This window comes from Euprymna scolopes, chromosome 6, assembly GCF_053919585.1.
Source record: "Euprymna scolopes isolate OS-2025 chromosome 6, ASM5391958v1, whole genome shotgun sequence".
In the NCBI taxonomy this organism is placed as follows: Eukaryota; Metazoa; Mollusca; class Cephalopoda; order Sepiida; family Sepiolidae; genus Euprymna; species Euprymna scolopes.
The window spans coordinates 127,970,195-127,991,430 of record NC_136487.1 but is presented as its reverse complement, the minus strand read 5'-3'; the positions used below and the strand labels follow the sequence as shown (position 1 = coordinate 127,991,430).

The 21,236-nt window shown below is 35.8% G+C and overlaps 2 protein-coding genes across 4 annotated transcripts in view; one reads left to right on the top strand and one right to left on the bottom strand.

Annotated features, from left to right (window-relative positions):
• Positions 1-21,236, top strand: part of LOC145277955 (monocarboxylate transporter 9-like) — a 249,000-nt gene that overhangs the window by 81,065 nt on the left and 146,699 nt on the right. The window lies entirely within an intron of this gene.
• LOC145277956 (ribonuclease P protein subunit p25-like protein) overlaps positions 1-21,236 on the bottom strand; it is a 64,687-nt gene that overhangs the window by 24,988 nt on the left and 18,463 nt on the right. For all 3 annotated transcript variants that reach the window (XM_080130071.1, XM_080130069.1, XM_080130070.1), the window contains exons 2-4: positions 8,881-9,033; positions 7,109-7,201; positions 226-260 (exon numbers count right to left, since the gene is read on the bottom strand). In XM_080130071.1, the coding sequence (XP_079986197.1) occupies positions 226-260; positions 7,109-7,201; positions 8,881-9,027 (275 nt within the window). In that variant the 5' untranslated portion in view covers positions 9,028-9,033. The remainder of the gene's footprint in view (positions 1-225; positions 261-7,108; positions 7,202-8,880; positions 9,034-21,236) is intronic.

The window sequence follows — 21,236 nt, the reverse complement described above, 5'->3', positions numbered from 1 at the left end:
CACAGAGGGGAGATGCTATGGTTTGAATTAGTTGTCTGGCTGTTTTTGCTTTGACATGTTTCAGCTGCTTAAGTAACCTGCTAGAAGATACCCATGCGAAGTTGCCAGAGATTAGGTTGTAAACTGGGCTTGTACCTAATGCAATTTTTATAACATTAAATAGAAAAATCTTGTCCTGCCTCTTTTAGAATTTAAATAAAATTTATTTAACAACTTTGTGCTTACCTTTTATATCTTATTTTGTTGAGTTGATACAAACCCTGAAAAGAAAAAAAAAAAAAAAAAAATTAAATTAAATTTTTTTTTTTAAATTCAATTAAAAAATCATTTTAAAAATTGGTTTCATACATAAAAATTCTGATATTCAGGCCAACCAAATAAAGTAAGATAAAACCAACTGAGTCTTTGATGGTTTGCAGATGGTCTCAATAAGAGTGTATTAATCGACAAGGTAATCCTCCCTACCTCTCTGGCAGAGTGCCATGGACATATCAGTGGACAGCTGAGGACGCAGATGATAACTGTCTGGAAGGTTTTAATGGAGCTCTCTGGTTCACAAATAGTCGATCTTAAATTAAGGATTGATAATTTCTAAGATTTGGATCATATGTTATTCGTACAACGTTTCAGACAATGTAACCCTCGTCACCTGCTCGAACTCTGGAATCTTTGTCGAATTCTAGAATCTGCACGGAATTTTGAACAGAACCCTTTAGGGGAAGCATGCTCTCATTCTGTCAACCACGACCAGGTAGACATCTATTATATAAATCTCACCTGTCTGTTAGTGTGTGTGTATGCATGTTTGTAGGTCTCGCTCAAACTTTCGACACACACGACTAACAATGACAAAATAGGTATCGTTTGAAAGCTCAGTCTCTCAGATGACAAATATTCAAAAATTGGCCAAAAACATTCATTCTTTCATTGTCAACTGAGCTGTTTTCTACAAGGAGGGGTCACTTTTTGCATCAACATTTTTGCAAAGTCATTCACACCTCGTGACATCGACGTACGCATAAAACCTGTCCGTGGGTGCGACAACTAGACGGTTTCCTTTCTTTCACCTCCTTTTCCTCTTAGCATTACAGATTCAAGCATGACTACTGCGGCCAATTTTTTTTTTTTTTTTGCGCTCGCACGGATACTCCTGGGTATTTATTTATCTGCTTACTACTTTTTTTTTTGCGTTTGCACAGGTATCTGCTATTTTCATTTTTATTAGGGGGTCGGTTATTTTTATTTTTAGGGCTTCGTTAATCAATTATATAATTTTTTTTTTTTGCACTTGCATGGGTACTCGCTGCTCTTTTCATTTTTTTTAGAGGGGTTTGAAACATTTTTTTTAGGGATCTGTTGATCAATACTTTTACCATAAAACCTCTCCACACTCGGGCAACACTGAATACCCCTGCTAACCTTTAATAATTCACAATTATAATTGAACTTTCAATCTCCAGAAATATGTCACTTAGAACTGAATTTCACCTAGTACTTTATCCGTTATGCCACGGGTGCCTAGTGGATAACACTCAAGATGAGAACAGTAGTCAGACTAATTGAAGACAAATTAAATGGTTAAATTATGATTAGTTAACCAGCTCTTGAAACCTTACTCAACACTGCCAGTATTCGGGTGTGGTGCAGGCCAGGAAAGAAGCCTGGCTTAACAGTACTAGTGTAAATTCTATTGCAAATAAAAGTGTTGTATCCATTTTGCTTACAGTCAGCTAATGTACTTCCTAATTTTCGGTGTAACGCTACCAAACGTGGTGACAAGGCAACATCAGTTTCTTCACTTTTATTGCTCTTCAGTATTTCAATTGTGTTTACAATAATTTTATTTTTATACTTTCATTAACATATTTATTATATAAATTCAAATACAAAACTTATTTTAAAAAGTGGTGGAGTGTCTGGTTGGAAGAGACACTTGTCAATTTTTGTGGGAAAGCCAGATGTCATTCTAACTTCAAAATAAAACATTGGTGCTTTACGGTTTTGTCCGGAAGGAAATTCGTTTTGTTGCTGCATTCAGCTAGCCAGCATGATTGATGCTGCAAATAGTGTTGAAATTGGGCAAAATGTTTAAAAATCATCAACTTGCATTTCACATTCTTAAATTATAGGACCAATTTTAAATAAGTTGTGTAGTGCTAGCAAAAGAGGAAGTTAATGGAGTTCAGTAAACTCCATAATCTTTTCATATGACTTAATGTGTGTTAATTATGTTAAAAGATTGATGCCGTTTAAAAATATTCAAATGACTGTAACCCCCCCCCCCCAATGTAATGTCCACATATTTTGCAAAGCGTAAAAATACACTTGGGAAAAGAGCGTATATTACAAGAGTAGATCTATATATTATTTAATTGGAATTCATTGAGATGAGTATTATTTATTAATTTATTTTATTGCTGACTATTATCCTCATCTTTTTTAGTTGTTGTTTTACAATGTTTCAATCAACTATTCCTCTAGCCTTCATCAGGTGGTAACCACGATGGGATGGGAACTCCAAATCTTCTAACTGCATTCTCAGTAATTACTGCCTTCCATAGTTGTTGTCTCAGCATGTTTTAGCCAATAAGTTTCTGGCCAGCTTTGGGTGGGATTAAAACCACTAGGGGCCTGTGGCGCATTGGATGGTTCTAGGTGAGCATTGTCTGAAGATAGCAGTTTCAATCCTACCAAAAGCCGGCCAGAAGCTTACTTGGCCAAAACGTGGTGAGACGACAACAACTATAGATGGCAGTGATTGCTGAGAATTCAGTTAGGAGATTCGGAGTTCCTATTCCGTCACGGTTACCACCTGACGAAAGCCAGAGGAATAGTTGGCCGAAACGTTGTGAAACAACAACTAAAAAGATGAGGATAATAGTCCGCAATAAAATAAATTAACAGCAGATCTTTCTAAATATTTTCTCTAAGGTTTTCCTTGTAATTGATTGCCAATTCTGAGACAAGATTTGTTTCCGTTTCAAAACAAACCTTATTTGCATTTGGTTGTCATTAATGCCATTTGAAATTTTCATAAATGATTAAAACAAATCAGCGATTGGTATGCAAAATAAGAAAACAGTTTAAGAACAGAATAGTTAACAAAGCCAATCCCATCTGTTCTTCAGATGCTGCACTTCCATTTCTTGTTCTCTTTCAGTGGAGGAGAAATCCTTCACGACTGAGACAATTTTTATTTTTGTACCTTTTCTCCACGTTAAAAAACGACCCTGGTGTCTAACTCTGTCCCGTGGGGAGGCATAGTAAATAGGTACATAATGTTACCGTTTAGAGAAAACCGTTTATAATATTGTGACGGGTATCTGTTAACGATTCTCTACATTCCCTCTATGAAGAAATGTTGATGATTTTTCTTGCAAAGATTTAGTCAGTTATTAAATTGATTTGCGTTAGTGTAAAGAAAAAATAAAAATAAATGATGATAGATTAACATCTTGGTACTTGGTAAGCAATAGTCAACAGATTAAATTTTTAAATCTATCGTTTTAAGCAAAAATAATATTACTTACCTTATTGTCATCTCGAAAAAAGTCATATATCCAAAAATTATGATAATTCATAGAGTAAGACAACTGCTTTAGTGTATTTTGTAAAAAGAAGTCAATTGCTACTGGCGAAACATTTACAGCAGCTATTAGGAATGGGAGAAGCTGGTGGAAAGGGAGATAGCAGGGCTCAATGGACAAATTTATCTTTAGTTGACCTTTGACAACTAAATATTTTCATTTACTAGCCAAATACAAAAGTTACTAGCCAAACCCATGTGATTTTTGGAATATGACATCTTTGTTTTGTGACGAGTATGTACATCATAAAATTTTTTTGTATTTTTTTTATAAGTGTAATTCTAAATATGCAATAAAATTTTATGTTAATACTTGGACGTATAAACATTCTAATTTCTTCAGGTGTTTTTTTTTTAAACAGCCTTCGTAAAAAAAAAAAAAAAAAGTATATTGTTCTATTAAACTTTTATTGTTTAAATAATTCAACTTTGTTCGTTTTATAAAAAAAAAGTTGAAAAGATATTTTTTAACAAGGTAATATTGATTTTGCTTATAAGGATATACTTAAAAATTCAATCTGTCAACTATAGCTTAACAAGCAGCAACACCTTTAACTAAATCACTCCCCCAAAATGTGATTCTACTTTTTTATGATGATTATATGGCGGAAAGAAAAAAAACAAAAAAAAACAATTATTTTAGAATTTCAAGTAGAAAAACAGTTTTGCACATAAATTTAACATAAGGTTATCATTTCCGATCCATTCTGACTTTTAATTTTGTCTAATCGTTCAAAAAGCGAAACAAAATATTTGTAGAACATAACATTTTTGTCCGATTGTCGACATTCATTTGATGTGTTTCTACCAGTATTTGTCTTTCTGATTTTGAACAGTTTTCAAGCATCCTTGTAAAGGGCTTATGGACAGCCATTTTTTGTTCTAACTCAACAGAGTGAACACTAGTGTGTGCAGTCAGCACCAACCCTATTTGGGTTTAACCGGCTTCCTCTGAAGGAGGAAGTTTCATGGGAGTATGAAATTCACAAGCGGTCCTCAGTCACATGTATATCCCCATTAGGGGAGATGATGACGTTAGGTTTTTGCAACTTTTTGCAGGGAGGTGTCGATGTCCTACATACAGCACCTGGAATTGCCAAATTGGTCACCCATTTTAGCAACGACCAGGCTCAATGTTGCTTAACTTCGGTGATCTGACGGGAACTGGTGTGTCAATGTGATTATACCGTATAGAGAACACGAAGTTTGTTTTGAACTAAAAACACACTTTAAATCACAAACTTATCCAGGTAGGTAGAAGAGTTATGCCTTTGGTAACATTTATTTGTTGCATATTTGTTTCCCATCTCTTTTCTTGTTCTGTTCTAGTAATAACTAGGGCTGTGACAACAGAATATTCTTTTCATTCTTTTGACTCGAGTATATATCCGACACAGTTAGACATACTTAATTAACCAAGAATCACATCTGTCTATATAAAAGCATATAAGATATTAACAGATATATACTCAAGAGTCAAAACAATGAAAAGAATATGCTGTTGTCACAGCCCTACTAATAAATGCCTGAATCTCATTCTTCTTTGGGAAAGGAGTCAAAGTTTAAATGTAGATATAATTTCCTTTTTAATCGGAAAACTTCTGAAGATTTTTATCTATATTTTTCACTTGTGTCCAAAGCTAAGAAGTACCATAAACATTCGTTATTTCAGAAGATTATGGCAGACACCGACAGTGCCCAGACAACACTAACGAAATTGAAAAACCTTGTCCAGAGCATTTTAAATCTTTTGAACTTCTTGAAATGTTTAGCAAATATATGGTAAAGGGCTTACCGTAATGTACGAATGGAAGCAATAAATAAGACTCCAAGAATCATGTTAAATTTGAGAGTGGGATTTACAACCCATTCCATGGTCTTTACTTTCATGTTGTAAATGAACAACTTTTAATAAATAATTTTGTGTTTTTTCATTTCATCAAGAAAAAATTAAAGAGAATCGTTTTGGAATCAGAAATTAGGCTCCAATTTTTCAGATTCCGATACCACCAAAATTTGATTTTTCTGATTCTCAATCGTCCCAACACTTATACACACAGTCTTTTACTGACTATGGATACCTACGTAGAGGTCCCTGCGCATAAAACTTTTGTGGTAGGAGGTGTGTAATCTCTAACCACACCTCTCCTCAGTCGACATTGTTAAATACCAGTGGCAAGTGAAGTATATGTACAGGACGACTGGAAACAAATGCCAAGATAAGTGGAGAGCACATACAGCGCCTAGAATTCCCAAATGGTCATCCATTTGGTACTAACCTGGCTCAACGTTGCTTAAGGTTCTTGTCAGATGACCAAAGTGTGGGTGTGTGTGTGTGTGTGTGTGTGTGTGTGTGTATATATATATATATATATATATATATACACACACACACAAACATACCATAACTTTACAAGGAATATCAAATTCAGAAGCTGCATGTATATCCTAGTCATAGGTAGATCACATATAGTGTCTAGCATTCCCAACTGGTCACACATTTGGTACAGTGTGTGTTGTACAGCATTAACCCTAGGCCGACTTACTCCAAAAGAGCGTCAAGGGAATATTAAATTTACAGATGGTTCAGAGTCGCGGGTAATATTTGGTGCACTTTCGGTCAGAAAGCCAGTATTTTCAGACAGCCTGATTTGGTAGCACCAGATTTGGTATTGTGCAGTAAAAACATAAATGCAGTTTCACATATGTGCAAAATAGGGTGCGTAAAAATTGTGAAAAGAGCAGATAAGTTTGGATTTCTGAGTGTTGTGCCGGTGTCAATATTTGTGCCGAGGGTTTCTTTTGCCGCTCTAACTCTAATATTGATGATCGATAAGGATACAAGCACTAATATTTAAAACAGACACAGTGTGTATGTAAACTTGACTTGTTAAACATTGGTGTATGTGATATTGGAGGGTCGCATCATTATAAATGTCCATTCTTCATAGCTAAACCTCCCATCCAAATCCAAGACATTGGTTAAGACTTAACAGAGATTATTTGCTTGTAGAAGCCAGTTACTGTTGTCTGGTTGAAATAATCAACTTGTCTCTTCGTCTGCTTGATCCATATTGTTTCATCTTCTCTCACAACTGGCTCCTAAATATATCTACTTTTGACTAGAAATCCTTTCATTTCATCTCCTCAAATCCTCAGCTTACAACCAAAATTGTCCACATTGTTTTTTTTTCTCAGTTAATGCTCTCCATCGCGATTCAACCACCAAAAATTTAACATCTAATTGTCATGATGAGTTCAATGGGTTTACCTATCTTTTTATTGGTGTCTGTTTATCTACTTCCCCATTATTTTCGTATTGTGAACTATTTTATAACGTAGATTTTCCAGCGTGTGCATTACATACTATCATAATGGAAGGCCTTATCTAAGTAATTGCAAGACAGTTTTGTATTGGGTAATTCCATACTCTTCAAAGGCCCAAAATTGAAGCGTTAGTACCAGTCACACTTTAGGCTTGTCCTTAGAACCATAAGAAAACGGAAAATACATTCCTAATACCTTGATTTTCTTTTTCAAAATTTCCACACAAGAGATAGTCTTTGGTATGGCAGAATCACTTCCTGTCCATACAATTTCCTTTATTGTTGGTTCCTGAAAAATAAAAAGATTAGAACAATTTAAGTCTGGAGCAATGTAGAAACATCAGAAAATGTTAATTATTTTTTTTATTTTAATCCAGTTTTAATCTTGTTTTTGGGGATTTGGATTTTCCCATCAAAAATCGATCTTGTGTTTAACTTTGCCCTAGTCAGGAGGCAAGTAAATAGGAACTCTATGCCAGCATTAAAATTTTCAGAGAGAACTGTCATGCGAAGAAAAAGGAAGGCAAAACATGATTAGGAGATGAAGTGAAAGAGAAAAATAAGGATAAAGAAAGAAAAAGCACAAAAGAGGAAGAAAAAGAAATAAAATCAAGCCACAAAGCGAATAAAAAAATAATGGGGAAATAAAGCTCTAGTAATTTGAAAGAAATCATTTTTGTTAAAAACAATAAAAATAAAAAAAGGCACCATTCCACAAAAAAAATATCCTACTAATCTCTCTGTTAGCTAAGAGTAGAAAATAGACAAGCAAGAGCATTGAACATCCCCAATTCCTAGAACTATTTTTGTATGTATAATTCATCAAAATCAGACAGATACTAAATCTCCATTTGGAATATATGTAAATTATGCTAACTTTAATCTCTTGTATATTGGATGAAACTACTGTAGGTTTACAACAACAGATGGCACATAAAAAATTATTATGTTTACACCCATTAGCCATTACGTTATCTAGCTATAGAACACAATTACATACACATTATTTTGTAATATTAAAACATTACATTTATTCCGAGGAGTGCCATCTTCACCATCATCCTAGTCTACAGAGGAAGTAGCTCAAACTTCACCCACACTTTACCAAGTCCTCTTACAACAACATTCTAGCCCGAGTGTATTCGTTTCCATCAGACCCGAAAACACACAATAGTCGTCATTGCAAAGGAAAATGTTCAAGTGGAAACCAACTCTCTAAATGTGTTCATCAAGAGTGAAAACGAGAGAGACGGACAGAAGGACACAGAAAAAAAGCGACAAAGTGAGTTTACTGAACGTAAACAGAACATTTTTGCAAGTTCGGAATTAAGTGCTTTTCTCTCCCCCACTAAATGTGTTTGCCAGAGAGAGAGAGAGAGAGAGAGAGAGAGAGAGAGAGAGTGTGTGTTTTTGTTTACATTCGACCACAGTATCAAACCGACCAAAACATGATAGATGGACAAAGTGCTTACTTAGCCACTCAGAATTAATTGCTTCTCTCTCTCTCTCTCTCTGTGTTTACCAAAAGAGAGAGAGAAAGAGAGATAGACAAACGGAGAGAGACAGACACGCAGAAAAAGCAACAGAGTGAGTTTACTGAACGTAAACTGAACATTTTTACAAGTAAACAAATGAATAATATACGTTAGGAGTTTTAAATGAAAAATAATTTCTTTTATTTTAAAAATACAACTTTTCCAAAATTAAACAATGGCAGATTTGCCGTTTAGTTATCCGATATATATATATATATAGATAAAAAGCTTCTCTCTATCTCTTTCTCTAAATGTGTTCAGAGAGAGAGAGAGAGAGAGAGAGACATAGAGAAAAAGAGACTGAGTGAGTTTACTAAATGTAAATAGAACGTTTTCACAATTTACTTTTTTTCACAGTGGGGGGGGGGGTACGCTTCTACTAGGCAACACCAGTTAGCGGGTAAGGCTAGTTATAAAATAAAATAGATCTTACCTGCATTTTTTTTAATGCAAAACTGACGAGATTTCGAATTTTGCTGCCATAGTTGACCGTCATGTGAACTGCCTGTTCGTGGAGTTTAAAGCAAGGCTCTTCAATCTCTTCAAGAGCACTCACCTCACCTTTTGTATAATGCTCCATTTTAACCTTCAAAGAAAAGAGAGTTTTGTGAAATAAAAATCAAAAACGAAATAAATTCAAATGGTTATATGACCTCTCCTCCTCCTTATGGGTTATTCCAGCCCAATTCATCCAGCCCCGACACACCCCCTCTTGGATTTTTTTCATATTTACACCATACAAACTTTGGGTTAAAACTAAGAGAAATCTGCAATTTCAGCCCAGTTGGATTTGAGGAACATATTTTTTTTGACAGTCAGTTTCGGCCTGGAAATCAAAAATTGCTATCTCATGACGTAGAATTTTCGACCCCCAGCGTTTTACAAAATTTGCATTTTTGTTGCAAAGAATAAAGCTCTGGAGCTAAATATTCACACAGATAAGGTTTTGAGGGCAAGGAATCCAGAAATCATGGTTAGAAAGATGGCAAATGAGATGAAGTACCTTATTTTTACCATTTTAGGTGGTACCGCAGCACTTTTTTAGAGCTTGTTTGGGGCGATATTTTGTTGAGAAAAAAATATAACTGTGGTGCTTTGCCAGACTTCTCCTTTGGATTTTTAAAGTGACTTTGGGTTGGAAATTACAAAAATCAAATAAAACCTTTCGGCATATTTGACATTTCCAGACACTAAAGCCTCAAAATTGGCATTTTTATAAAAAGTTAAGGACTTTTTGGTGAATTTGGCAACAATCTAATCTTAAGCTATGATCAATATCTAGAGCTGAAAAAGGACTTGGATCGACCCATTAGAGCCCATTTTCATGATAGAATGTCAAATTATATCATATAAAAGGATATGGACAAAAAATAGTCGAAAATAAAAGACTGATGCATAATCTAGTTTATCGTAAGAAAAACTGTCAAACAAATATAAAACAGACATTTGTTATAACTCCAACTATCGACTTAATCTGTCAAAATAGTCCTGAGTCTTATTTTTCTCCTCCTTGGTGATGAAATATGTTCTACCATTCACTGAAATACTTGGGGTCTGCACTCTCATAACGACCTTGCTTAGTGGAATATAGCCTCGATCCCTATTAGTTGGCCAGTGGAATTGATGTGATGGTCCATGTGGATGCAGGAAGTTGCAAGTAAGATCTTTCTCTTCCCTGTTGACACTCTCAATCAATGCTAACCACCAATATCCATCAAAAATGCAAGTAATGTAGTCATTGCATTTGAGCAACTCCAGAGTTTCATCTAATGGCACAGGCATGTCCAGGAAAGAATGATCGATAAAGATCGTTGTGTCAGCACTCAGTTGCTTGCCCTGAATAGTAAACTGAGAAGCTGGTTTGAAATAGTGACAGCTCCTTGTACCAGGCACAGTATCTCCCAGTTTATATCTCATTTGAAGTTTCTCTCGAACTGAAACCATGTCTTCTTTAGAAACATGATACCAGTGATCGATGATCTGCAAAAATCTGCAACAGCATGAAAGGTGAGTATTTGGTCTTTTATTGGCCTTTGCAAGCTGGCACGGAGAACTTTGCGTTTGACAGCCCCACCAATTCCATCACAGGGTGATTTACCATGGCTAGTTGCAAAAAATGCCCAAGTTGCATCAATTCCAAAATCTGATGAGTGATGGCAAAGGTTAAGAAATGCTTTGAAGTTTTTATATTGGCCAGTACAGCCATCGCTGAAGTACTCTACACTCTTGATCCAGGGAAATTTCTCTTTGATATACAACATCACCATTCTTTGCAGTTCATGAACAAAACAGGTGTCATGCTCAAGGTCATCTGAAATGATGCATAATGAGATCTGTTGAAGTTTTCCATTGTTATCTTTGTAATAAATTACCACTGGATGCATGGTACACTGGTCTTTGTTTTAGTGATATCCCTGGATCTCATCTTGCACCACATAGTGATAATTTTCCGCAAAGTCCAGGAAAAGGATACATTCGGTCTCAGTTATTTCTTCTCTTTTTTAGATACTGAGCTTGGCTCTTTGCTGTGAAAGAATGGGTCATTAGATTATCAACATTGTATACCAACATCTCTATGAAGTCATCTACATCAGCCATCTGTGTCCATAGCATTGTCCTATCCACACTCTCCCACTGATTATATAACATCTCACTGTCAATTTCCAATTCAGTAAATTTATCTCTGATATACTTCTCTAGAGCAGGGAAACCTGGGCATTTAGGACAACGGTGGACCATACATTCAAGACTATCGGTGTCGCAAACTACCAAGGCCATCAAATCTTTGTAAGTGATATTAAAATTGGGATTTTCAGTTGGTACATTAGCAGCACTCTCATCTCTGGATTCTTCAGCTTTCCTTCTGAGCTGAGTCTTGACAGTTAAAACAAAGCAGTCAACAAGCAATTTGCTGTTTTGATGGTGGGTGCAAACACAAACTGAATGAGAACCTGATGTCAAGACGGTGACACACCATTTTGGACGGAGCTCACAGAACTTTGAAAGACCTATTTTGTGTTCAGGATAGCTTTCTTTGTAAGCTACATAAAGCTCCTTAAGATTGCATAATAGCAGCCGTTTCTGGACATGAACTTTGTTACCGATGCTCACAAAATCTTTCGCTCGAGGCATTAACCATGAAAATTCATCGTCCTCATAGAAAGCCAAGACAGAATTGATAACCTCTTTTGAGAGACCTCTCCCCTTCTTCTGTGGCAATGAAAGAATACCTCGATCCTTTTTCAGTTGCCGTGCTTCACGTACTATATATTCAGAGATATTGAAATATTCAGACACCTTTTTTCGAGACCAACTTTCCGGAGCTAAAGTCATCAACTGGATCCTCTCACTGGTTTTCATTTCTTTATTCTCAAGTTTGGCCTTCATTGCATCCAACAAACGATCATCATCCTTTGCCTTTGCCACTAAATCCGTTTGACTCGTTTGGCTGCTAATAGGGCTTCCTAATTCAGGGCTAGAGATGTTAAGGACTTTGGCAGCTGCCTCTACTTGCATTTCATAGCTTCTTTCTAATTTCTCTCTGACAATATTGATTTTTGTGCGCTTCTGCATTCTACCGGTTTTTATAGGGGATATATCAAACATCAGTAGACTGTCATTCAGTTTCTCTCTCTTTTGCTCAATTTGCGACTCATTTTCAAGGTCTTGATTATCACTTTCTTCTGTTTCACTTGGATCTTCTAACTTCTTGGCAGCTGCTTCACAGTGACGGCAAAGTTTCCAGCCAGGAACAACATGGTAGCCCTTCTGCTTTAGCATCTCAGCCATGTCTAACTCAAAAGCACGATCACTCTCTACCTTCTTTTTGTGCTTCAAAAAGATGTTGCAGCACTTTGTATATTTTTTCTCAAAGTAATGCCCCAAATGTAATTCGTGGTACCTGCAAATGTTAGCAACAGTTTCATCAGTGAGTGTGACACCAGCTCTTAATTTGAGCACAGTTCCTACATCATGCTCTAATGCAGTTATTGGTGTTGAAAATGGCTTCAGATTGTGGTGACATGCACTCTTCATTAGTAATCCAAACGAACATTGAGGAGCACTTGTCATGGATGATGTATATCCTCCCTCTCGTTTCCTTGATTCAGAAGACATTCTTAATTTATTGCTCTGGAATAATTATTACAATCTGATAATAAAAATTATAATAATTCACAATGAGCAGAATATGCAATACTCAACTGCAACATTAAGAGATTTACAGACAGTATAATACACAAATAATGTAACAGTAGCACATTCTTGATCAGAAACAAAGGCACTGTAATCAAAGAAATGAAATTTGCAAAAAGTAATATTTATCTTCTTAGTTTCTGACCATTCAAATTTGATAATGAAAAAAGAATTTCTAAAGTGTGAAATTCAACTGTATGTATTTCAAGGTGCTACAGAACTGCAATTCTGGGGTATAAGAAATTCTATTTTAACCATTATTATGCCTTGAGGTAATAATTTAGTAAGAAACCATAAAAAAGTGACAGGAAACAAACTTGGATTATTGACAAACTTAGAAGTTCACACCAAAGAATGCATTATTAGATCAATGCAACAAGTAAATAGCCTGAAAGAGAAGAAAATTAATCATAGCAGCGATGAAATATAACTATGAGACTATCATAACTAGCTAAAGAGACACACCCATTTATCAAAAAGGGTTTCATGTGAAAGTGTTTCTATGCTGAAGATTACCCTTTACAAATATATATCACTAGCAGGGCTACCCGGCGTTGCCCGGGACCGTATAAACAATGAAAAAATAAAAGCAGATATTGAACATATGTTTTATTCTTAGGGGAGAGGAATCTTTCAGGGTGAGAGAGAGAGAGAGAAGATAAAGAGTGTGAGAGAGAGGCAGAAGAGAAAGTTGTTCCATCCTCTTTCCCAAATTTGAATACTGTGCACGTTTGAACTCTCATCGTCGAGTTAATCCTCGAGTTGCCTATTGGCCTTGATAAGTGCTAATATAGAGAGAAGAGAAACAGGGTGAGAGAGAGAGAGAGAGAGAGAAGATAAAGAGTGTGAGAGAGAGGCAGAAGAGAAAGTTGTTCCATCTTCTTTCCCAAATTTGAATACTGTGCACGTTTGAACTCTCATCGTCGTGTTGATCCTCGAGTTGCCTATTGGCCTTGATAAGTGCTAATATAGAGAGAAGAGAAACAGGGTGAGAGAGAGAGAGAGAGAAGATAAAGAGTGTGAGAGAGAGGCAGAAGAGAAAGTTCCATCCTCTTTCCCAAATTTCACTACTGTGCACGTTTGAACTCTCATCCTTGAGTTGCCTATTGGCCTTGATAAGTGCTAATATAGATAGAAGGGAAAGAGGGTGAGAGAGAGAGAGTAGATAAAGAGGGTGAGAGAGAGAGAAAGAGGTCTAGAGAGAGAGAAGAGAGTGAGAGAGAGAAATATGGTGATAGAGAGAGTTAGGAAAGTGGTAGAGAGAGAGAAGAGGGTGAGAGAGAGAGAGAAAGACGGCGCGAGAGAGAGAGAAAGTGTGCTTTGGAAAACTGTGCACGCGACCTAATTTTCGTTTACATAAGCGGCCTTATACTGATACCCACCCCTCCCCCTTCAAGTTTAACAGAGTTAGAAAGTATAAACAAAATGGCTAAAGCTTTGTTTACATGTTTTACAAAGAGCAAAATCACCTTCGCCGGCAAAAAACTTCAAGCAAAAATAAAAACATTTACCCTACGTCAATTTTCGTGTAATTTTGGGATTTTGCTTTTTGGAGTGCGATAAATCCATTGGTAATAACGGTTCGAGTCGAAAACTAATATTTAACTGTGTTATAGTATCAATTACTCCTCGAAGGTAGCTTGAATGTAACTTAGCCGCAGCCGACATTTTACTGAGCTGACGTCACGTCACGTGACACGTAATGAATAACGTTAAAATGACAGGTTTTTTTGGGGGCCCCCCTGGGAGAAAAACGATCAGTTGACCCCCTTCTACTGGTCCGTTTGACGTGAAATTTCGATATTTGTCATCCGGGTGATCAAGGTGCAATATGATACCTAATTTGTCAACTTTGGTTGTGTCTGTCAAAAGTTTTAGCGTTACAAACAAACATACATACATACATACATACATACATACATATACACAGATTTTTGGCTTTTATATATTATGATGATGTTTTTGAGAGCCACAAATGTTGACTTCCCTGTTTGTCTTTGACAGTATTTAACATCACGCTCAGGTAATAACTCTGAACAAACTGTGTTGAAAATGTATCACCAGAAACAGAACAAAATTGATCAATCAAAAACATAACAGCAAAAAATCATAGCATGAATTCTCTACTTCACAACTAAAGTAATGTCATTTTGAGTGAAACTGATCAAGAAAAAGTATATCCATTTGAATCAACATGAAACAATCAGAACTGAAGTCAATGTAGTGTCTTTTGAGTGAAACTGAACAAGAAAAAGAACATTTAAATCAACATTTGAAAAAAGAAGCATAGGACATTATTCAGGTATCATATCATAGAGGAATTTGCTCTGACACTCAAACTTGATTACTCAGGTGGACATGATTCTGAACAGCTTAAATGCATTAATTGAAAGGATTTGCTGATTTAATGGTTTAGAAACCATGATCCAACTGTCCAAAAATTATGAACTGCATGGCACGATTGGATGATGTGTGCCTGAAGGTATAAATAAAAAGCACAATATCTTATTCCCACTGACTTTTTGGTAAACTGAGTCGACTCTACACTACCCCTAGTCACAATTCATGAACACATACAAATTAAAGAATACTGTTATCATGATCAGTGCTATTCTACTGCACATTTTTAGTTAGATCATAAAAGAGAAAAGGAAAGAGAGGGTCAGCATGATAATGAGCAGAATGTTATGCTTCAAATGAAAATGTGACTTCATTCATATCTGAATGTTACCTTACATCTTTCCTCTAAATTTTAAGCTGTTGCTATCTGCAAATCAAAAGATAATGGCCAAAAGTTGTTTTTTTGAAAAACTCAAATGTCCAAAACTTGTACATAATTAAAATTGCTGTCCAAATGTCCATATGTGTGTCAAAAATCTTTTATTTTCGACTATTTTTTGTCCATTTTGACTGTGAAGTAGGGGTGCATATCCTTTTATATGATGTAATTTGACATTCTATCATGAAAATGGGCTCTAATGGGTCGATCCAAGTCCTTTTTCAGCTCTAGATATTGATCATAGCTTAAGATTAGATTGTTGCCAAATTCACCAAAAAGTCCTTAACTTTTTATAAAAATGCCAATTTTGAGGCTTTAGTGTCTGGAAATGTCAAATATGCCGAAAGGTTTTATTTGATTTTTGTAATTTCCAACCCAAAGTCACTTTAAAAATCCAAAGGAGAAGTCTGGCAAAGCACCACAGTTATATTTTTTTCTCAACAAAATATCGCCCCAAACAAGCTCTAAAAAAGTGCTGCGGTACCACCTAAAATGGTAAAAATAAGGTACTTCATCTCATTTGCCATCTTTCTAACCATGATTTCTGGATTCCTTGCCCTCAAAACCTTATCTGTGTGAATATTTAGCTCCAGAGCTTTATTCTTTGCAACAAAAATGCAAATTTTGTAAAACGCTGGGGGTCGAAAATTCTACGTCATGAGATAGCAATTTTTGATTTCCAGGCCGAAACCGACTGTGAAAAAAAATATGTTCCTAAAATCCAACTGGGCTGAAATTGCAGATTTCTCTTCGTTTTGACCCAAAGTTTGTATGGTTTAAATATGAAAAAAATCCAAGAGGAGGTGTGTCGGGGCTGGATGAATTGGGCTGGAATAACCCTTATCTATTATTTACTCGTGCATCAGGAAGAGACTGTTTCACTGCCAATTTTAACTGAAGCAGAGAAGAGATTCTTTCTTGATCAGGTTCTCTATGCAAAACCATGCCAACTTTTAGATGATTGTTTGCCCCCACCCCCCACCCCATCCCAAACGTTTGTGTTGTGATTTTCTTTTCATCTTGTTACGGCTGTGGTGTAATTGAAGATTGCCATGGTCAGATGCACTGATGTACAAATTGTGTCCAAAACAAAGGCAGAATCACAATAAAAATACAAACATATTTTGGATTTGGTGGTAACAGGTATATACAGAGTGGCCACTATGTCTGGCTACATAATCTACAGGGTGCCCACTAAGTCCTGCTACATGATCTTCAGAGTGCCCACTATGTCTGGCTACATGATCTACATACAGGGTGCCCACTATGTCTGGCTACATGATCTACATACAGGGTGCCCACTATGTCTCGCTACATGATCTACATACAGGGTGCCCACTATGTCTCGCTACATGATCTACATACAGGGTGCCCACTATGTCTCGCTACATGATCTACATACAGGGTGCCCACTATGTCTCGCTACATGATCTACATACAGGGTGCCCACTATGTCTGGCTACATAATCTACAGGGTGCCTACTAAGTCTGGCTACATAATGTAGCCAGACTTTGTGAACACCCTGTATATGCATGTTGTTCACATCCGAATTAAATTCAAGTCTTTCAAATTCATCAAAAAGAACAGATCATTTTGTGTATCAAAATCAGTCATTGACCTAATCTGCCACATCTTCTCAAACAACTGTCTTGTGTTAATCCCTCAACCTCCTCATACCTCAATCTTCCCTAATTAGAACTCTGATTCATCTGCACTATCTCCTTAATATATCCACCTTTGACCGGAAATTCTAGATGTCAATAACTCAGCCGGTCAATGAAACGGACTAGATCAATCTCTTCTCAACCCATCACCATCCTACCATCCAGAAACTAACAACTGTCGCATTCTCGCACCTGGCAAGCCAAGTAATCCGTAAAAACGCAGACATGTCACTATGGGAAGGAACATTCTTGGCACGTAAACAAAAAAAGGGAATGAAAACATGCAGGCAGGGTTTGGCCAATCAGCAACCTTTATTAGTTTGATTGACATGTGCAAGGGTGACCTCCATGCCACGTACTGTCCGAATAAAAAAAAGAGAATTTACTACTTCTTTGATTGTATCAGTTGTGAAGGGACACTTATACACACCAGCTGGATATCATGGTTAAGAAAAACACAGAACGGCCATGTATGTAATCATGAAGATGTTGGCTACCTAACTGGATGACACAAGGCCATCAGTTAAGAGTACTGAGACTATAGAAAGAGGAGGGAGAGATATGGAACAATATCTTCAATCCAAATAGAGTAAAGAAATGGTTTCATTGCACCTTGAAGCAATAAACGTGACTCCCCACGAGGGCCATCAAACATTCGTGAAAATCAAATTTCATTGTTTTGCACCAGGAATCCTGTTGGACTGAGTTTACAAAGTGAACCAGATTTACCCGGAGAAGCATGCCTTCCATGAACTATATATATATATATATATATATATAATGGATTAATGTCTCCCACGTGGATTTATTCAATGGAACAGGTTGGTGCCTCATTACTATTCCTTATGTATCTCTCTCTTCAAACAAAAGAAATTCCTGTATTATATTTGATGACTTTGAAATTAATATACTCATGTAATATGGTCAACCCACACAGTGTATTCCATCTTGCAACGATACTTCGCGCAACAAATTTTACTGACAAAGTCATTAATTGTTTCAGTCTTACAAATTTAAGCCCGTTGGGTCTTCCTGTGAACTTTAGCCAGAGGGGCCTTCTTGTAAATTTTAGCCCTGCTGGGTCTTCCTATGAACTTTAGTTACCGATGGACCTTCCTGATATTGAGAATTTGAAAGACGTTCTTTTTTTCATATTCTTCTTTCGATATTACTTTTGTTGCAGCATCATCGAGTTATTAATTTTTCTAAAGAAAATAAAACTTAGAACCTGAAAAAAAAAAAAAAAAAAAAAAAAAAGATAAAACTCGATTCTCTGAATTTTGTGTGCTCTTTTCCATTTTTCTTGAATTTTTATGTTTTCTATTAACTGTCATTCTTGCCGACTTGGTATCATATGAAGATCTCTGACCCCATGGGTTTAACATTTGATGGGATATAATTGGGTGGCACATTTCTAATATTGGACTCCCCTGCCCTTGATCAAGTCAGAGCAGAGCATAACTAACCCTAAGTCCGAGTGCTGGGACTGAAGTTAATCCAAACACTCCAAACTAGATCAGAGATATAATACAACTAACGACCAAGGCGTCAACCTGTCGAAGAATTCCAATAAATTCTTTGGCTTCAGCATTGTCGCCCATTTATCTTGCTTCCTCATCAGTTTTTCTACTTGTGAATCAATTTCATAACATTCTTTGGGGTCTTGGCTGTGGAGACGAGGATAGTCCATAGTATCACATCTGAACCGTGTATTGTTTTATGAAATGCAAGGAATGATCTTATCTACTTATCTAGCTGGGTGTGTTCTCTAACTTCTCTTATTTAACTACCTTGTTTACGGACGGTATTTATCAAGCCATGACCGTCTAGAAGTGTGAATTACATATGACAATAATACATAATGTGACAAAATACTTGGCTCTGCTTGGCTGTAGAGGACTCTTCATCGATCATCTTGGGAGTTGATTCTGCAAACCAAAGACAAACGTATGCCAAACGAACACAAGATGATGGTTGTTTTTATTTTATTTATTTAATCCATTCCACAGGTATTATCTTAGCAGACTAGAGTGGAACAAACCGTCACCCCGTTTTAAGGAGACATTGATTCTCACATCGCCTCTTTCGTGTCTAGGAATCAACTCAATTAAAATGAACTAAATTTCCCCAAACCGGAACTTTTGACAAGTCAGATCTGGCCCCCATTTACCTAATTTCTGGTACAAGCTTAGGTCGGTCATAAAGTTTGATTTTTGTCAAATCGTGACACCCCGACCTTTCCTTGCACCTGCAAAGTTTGCTAACTTTACCGTTTTTCATGATTGTTATTCTTCAGCTAGACAGATAAAAGGATATACATATATATATAAAAAGATAGATAAACCCAACTCTGAATAATTATTTTCTAACCGGCGTTGCCTGGCAGCTACATAACACTTGTAATAGACTCTTCCAGGAGATGCTGTAAATGTGCCAACAAGTGAAACTGAACATGTGTCCCTGTATTATTTTCAGTGTAAATTTCTGCCCTCTTTTTTATGCATGACAAATTAAAACTCATTTTACTTTTTGCCAAATTTTGAATTAAATTGTGCAAAAAAGCAAAAGGAGTTTTAGTTTGTCGAATGGAATCATCATCTAATTTTTGTATCCCAAACTCTCGTACCAGGCAACGCCTCACATGACAGCTTTCCATGTGTAGTTAAATAAAAATCATTGATAGTCATATTGCATGCAACCAAATCATTTCTTATGCACTGAAGCCAGGTCTTCCTTGGTCTACCATGCTCCCAAGTGCCAGAGGTTCCAAAGTGTGATATGGAGTTGATGCAAAGCAGATGCTGAGCGTCAAGGGCAGCCATAAACCTGTCAATGTTGCTGGGAATTTTTTTTTTCCCCCCAGAATTTATAAATTATGTTTTAATTAGGTATCCCCAAACGAAAATTTTATTTTCAACACGTCTAAACTTTATTATGGACACATAGATCTTTGCAAAACAAACACTGTGATACCAAATTTATTTTGGTAGCACAATTGCCAACCAGATTATGACCACTTGAAAATTAGAAAATTTACTGTTGTATGTACTACTAGCAGTTCAGCCCGGCTTTGCTCAGGCCCTATGTACTGTTCATAACTTTATGTGCATATATATATATATATATATATAGTTTGTATTACTGTACACATAGATTCGAAAAAGTTGTCAAAAAACAAATATATAACAAATAAATGTTATCAAAGGCAAGATAAGTTACTTTTCTACCAAACTGGATATATTTTTCGTGTTTTTATTCAATGTAACATATTTATTCAGCTCGAAAAACATACAGTGTTTACCGATGTATTCGAAAATTCAAGATGGCGTCTGATTCTCTCTTTAACACGGTAAGTTTGGGAAAAGATGTTATAAATAAAAAACCGGATAAAATACTGTTAAAAACTCGCTCAATATATGTTACCGTGACATAGGTTGACATATATTCGGCGGGTTTTTAATAGTATTTTCTCTAGTTTTTTTATTTATAACAACTTTTTCCAAACTTACGGTGTTAAAGAGGATGTGAGACGCCATCTTGAATTTTCGAATACATCGGTAAACACTGTATGTTTTTCGAGCTGAATAAATATGTTACATTGAATAAAAACACAAAAAATATACCCAGTTTGGCAGAAAAGTAACTTATCTTGCCTTTGATAACATTTATTTGTTATATATTTGTTTGTTTACAACTTTTTCGAATCTATGTGTACAGTAATACAAACCCATAATATATATATATATATATATATATATATATATATATATATAAAAAAGTTTGAAGTTCGGAAGTCACATGAAACAAAAATCTTGTTTCATTGTTTTTTGTACTTGTATCTTTTTTTTTTTTTTAAATAAGCAAATGGACAAAAAATATTGTAACAGTAGTTTACATAAAAAAAAGTTGGTCGGTGCTTCTATAATTATAATAAGGATAAAAATATTGAATTTCAAATAAAACAAACAATACCTACATGATTTTGTCGCAAATAGTAACATAATTTTTGTAATGAAAAATGAGGTAATGAAAAACTGTTTTCGATAAAGTATAGATGGGGGAATAAATTTTGTCCGACATTTTGAATTACGTTCGTCACGGAACAAAACTTAATTATCTCCTCTCTCAACTTTTTTTTTTTTAATTATAGT